This window comes from Cicer arietinum, chromosome 4, assembly GCF_000331145.2.
Source record: "Cicer arietinum cultivar CDC Frontier isolate Library 1 chromosome 4, Cicar.CDCFrontier_v2.0, whole genome shotgun sequence".
NCBI classification, from domain to species: domain Eukaryota; kingdom Viridiplantae; phylum Streptophyta; class Magnoliopsida; order Fabales; family Fabaceae; genus Cicer; species Cicer arietinum.
The window spans coordinates 602,126-604,987 of record NC_021163.2 but is presented as its reverse complement, the minus strand read 5'-3'; the positions used below and the strand labels follow the sequence as shown (position 1 = coordinate 604,987).

The window sequence follows — 2,862 nt, the reverse complement described above, 5'->3', positions numbered from 1 at the left end:
AGAAATTAGATAAAATCTTATAGATTTTATGGTGAGATTTAAAAAAACTTAGTTGGTTGTTTTTGTCTCTACACCCCTAATGGACTATTGGGTCAAGAAAAAAGCCTATAATTATCGTATTAAGTTAAGAACAATGACACAAGTAAATTGAATACCACATTTTTATTTAAAATTTTAAGACATTAGTGCACGAATACTCTCATATATAGTACCATTGTTGGCACACATGCATAACAAAAGACATCATTTGACTACTATTATAAGGAAAACTTTTGATACAAGTAAACATTGCATTTACAAACTATCAATTTCAATATCATTGTTAGGTTATAAGGAGAGCCAGGGAATTATCAGATTAGATTGTGGTTTTGACATTACGTCTTCACTCAAAACCTAAAGATATTATATATTTGAAGAGTAAGTGAGAGCTCTAATAATTCAGAGTTATCTTAATTTTTTTAGTTTGACTTATTATCATAATTTAAATGTTTTGCACATTAATGACATCAAAAATAGACTGAGTCTAAATGCAACGAGATGCTACAACAATTTAGCATAGAAAAGAAGGAAACATTGAAGATATTCACATGATAAGTTAGAGAAGCATATATGAGTAATAGACATCTAATGCATTTCAAGCCCACAAGCATGTTTAAATATGTAAATATTATACTTTTGGCACATGGTGTTAACTAATATTTACTCTTGCAACTATACATGTATATATGTGTGTTAAAAAAGGAAAAGAACATTATTTTAAGTGTCTATCCAAAGGCTAAAGACTAATTATATATATTAAAAGGTAGGTAGAGTAAAATCCTCTATTTAAGTCCCTTCAACTCCTTCTGAGTCTCCATTCATTGAAAACTGACATTCTGAATTATCTTAGAATAAAAATGGAGAATTTGTTTCCACAAGTTGAAAATGAAGAGACATGTTCATCACATTCACATCGATGCATATGGGTAAATGGTCCTATAATAATAGGGGCAGGACCTTCAGGATTAGCAACAGCATCATGTCTGAAACAACAAAATGTACCATTCATTCTCCTTGAAAGATCAAATTGCATAGCATCACTATGGCAAAACAGAACCTATGACAGATTAAAACTTCACCTCCCAAAACAATTTTGTCAATTACCAAACTTTCCATTCCCACAACACTTTCCTCAATACCCAACAAAGAAACAGTTCATAAACTACCTTGAATCATACGCTAAGCGATTCGAAATCAACCCGAGATTCAACGAGTGTGTTAAATCAGCTAGATATGATGAAACAAGTGGATTGTGGAGAGTTAAGAGTTGTGTTTTGAATGAAAATGAAGTTGAGTATATTTGTAGGTGGCTTGTGGTTGCTACTGGTGAGAATGCAGAGTGTGTTGTTCCTGATATTGAAGGTTTCAGTGAATTCAATGGTGAAATTTTACATGCTTGTGATTATAAATCAGGGGAAGCTTTTAGAGGGAAGAAAGTTTTGGTTGTTGGTTGTGGTAATTCTGGAATGGAACTCTCACTTGATCTTTCTAATCATAATGCTTCACCTTCTATTGTTCTTCGTAGCTCTGTAAGTTTTCAATGTTTTTAATGTCTCTTTTAAATGTCTCTTTTAAATTGTTCTTAAAAACATTAATGTTGATTTTATGGTTAAATAGGTTCATGTGTTGCCTAGAGAAGTGTTTGGGAAATCAACATTTGAAATGGCAGTTATGATGATGAAATGGTTACCAATATGGGTAGTTGACAAGATATTGTTGATGTTGGCATGGTTAGTGTTTGGAAACATAGAGAAATATGGACTTAAAAGGCCATTGGAGGGTCCATTGGAGATGAAGAACAAAAAGGGTAAGACACCTGTTTTGGATATTGGAACTTTGGACAAAATTAGATCTGGTCATATCAAAGTAGTGCCAGGAATTAAGAGGTTCACCAATGCTTCTGTTGAACTTATTAATGGTCAATTCACTCATGTTGATGCTGTTATTCTTGCTACTGGATATCGTAGCAATGTCCCTTCTTGGCTTCAGGTCAGAATTATGTGTTATTCTATTCTTTTTGTCTATTCAAACTTTTGGAATGGAAATTATAAGTATTTTTGTGTATGTAGGAAGGTGAATTTTTCTCAAAAGATGGATTTCCAAAGTCACCATTTCCAAATGGTTGGAAAGGAAATGTTGGACTTTATGCTGTTGGATTTACAAGGAGAGGCCTCTCTGGTTCTTCATATGATGCTATCAAAATTGCTCAAGATATTGCTCTAGTTTGGAAACAAGAAACTAACCAAAAGAAACAACACATCACTGCTTGCCATAGACGTTGCATTTCACAATTCTAGTGTTGTTTCTTCTGTATATAATAAATAAATAACAATATCTTTGTAAAAATACACAGAACAAAATATACTAGATAGCATATAGATAGAGCCAGCCCTCTCCATAGGCCCAAGTTTTTGATTTTGTTCTTGTTTTTGGGCCTTTCTTTTCAAGACCAAGGATGATGAGGCTTTCTTTACTTCAATCTTTTTTTTAGGTAATTATACATGTAATAACACACTTCATTAATAAAGTTAATTTACAAAGTTTCAACTTCATTTCCAATCTCTACCTTGCATTTTTACTTTGTAAAATTTATTTATTGACCATTTGCTTGTATCTTTTTTCCCACCATCATACAGTTGATTAATTGTTTGTGTTTAAATTTGAGTTGCGGCTAACAATTTTTGATTAATTAGGGAGATTCCAAGCTTGATGAAAACTAAAGCAAAAAAGTTAATAAAAGTTTTCTATATTTAGGCTTCATCTTAGATTTCTATGTCCTTTTATTTCTTTTCACTTGCTTATAGTGATTAGACTTTGGAAGTA

At 32.0% G+C, this 2,862-nt stretch overlaps 1 protein-coding gene across 1 annotated transcript; it reads left to right on the top strand.

Annotated features, from left to right (window-relative positions):
* The first annotated feature begins 839 nt into the window (after positions 1-839).
* Positions 840-2,591, top strand: LOC101508848 (probable indole-3-pyruvate monooxygenase YUCCA5). Its single transcript, XM_004494979.4, has 3 exons — positions 840-1,568; positions 1,657-2,028; positions 2,109-2,591. Exons 1-3 carry the CDS (start codon positions 897-899, stop codon positions 2,334-2,336), a joined length of 1,272 nt encoding a protein of 423 aa, XP_004495036.1. The 5' UTR covers positions 840-896; the 3' UTR covers positions 2,337-2,591.
* The last annotated feature ends 271 nt before the right edge of the window (positions 2,592-2,862 follow it).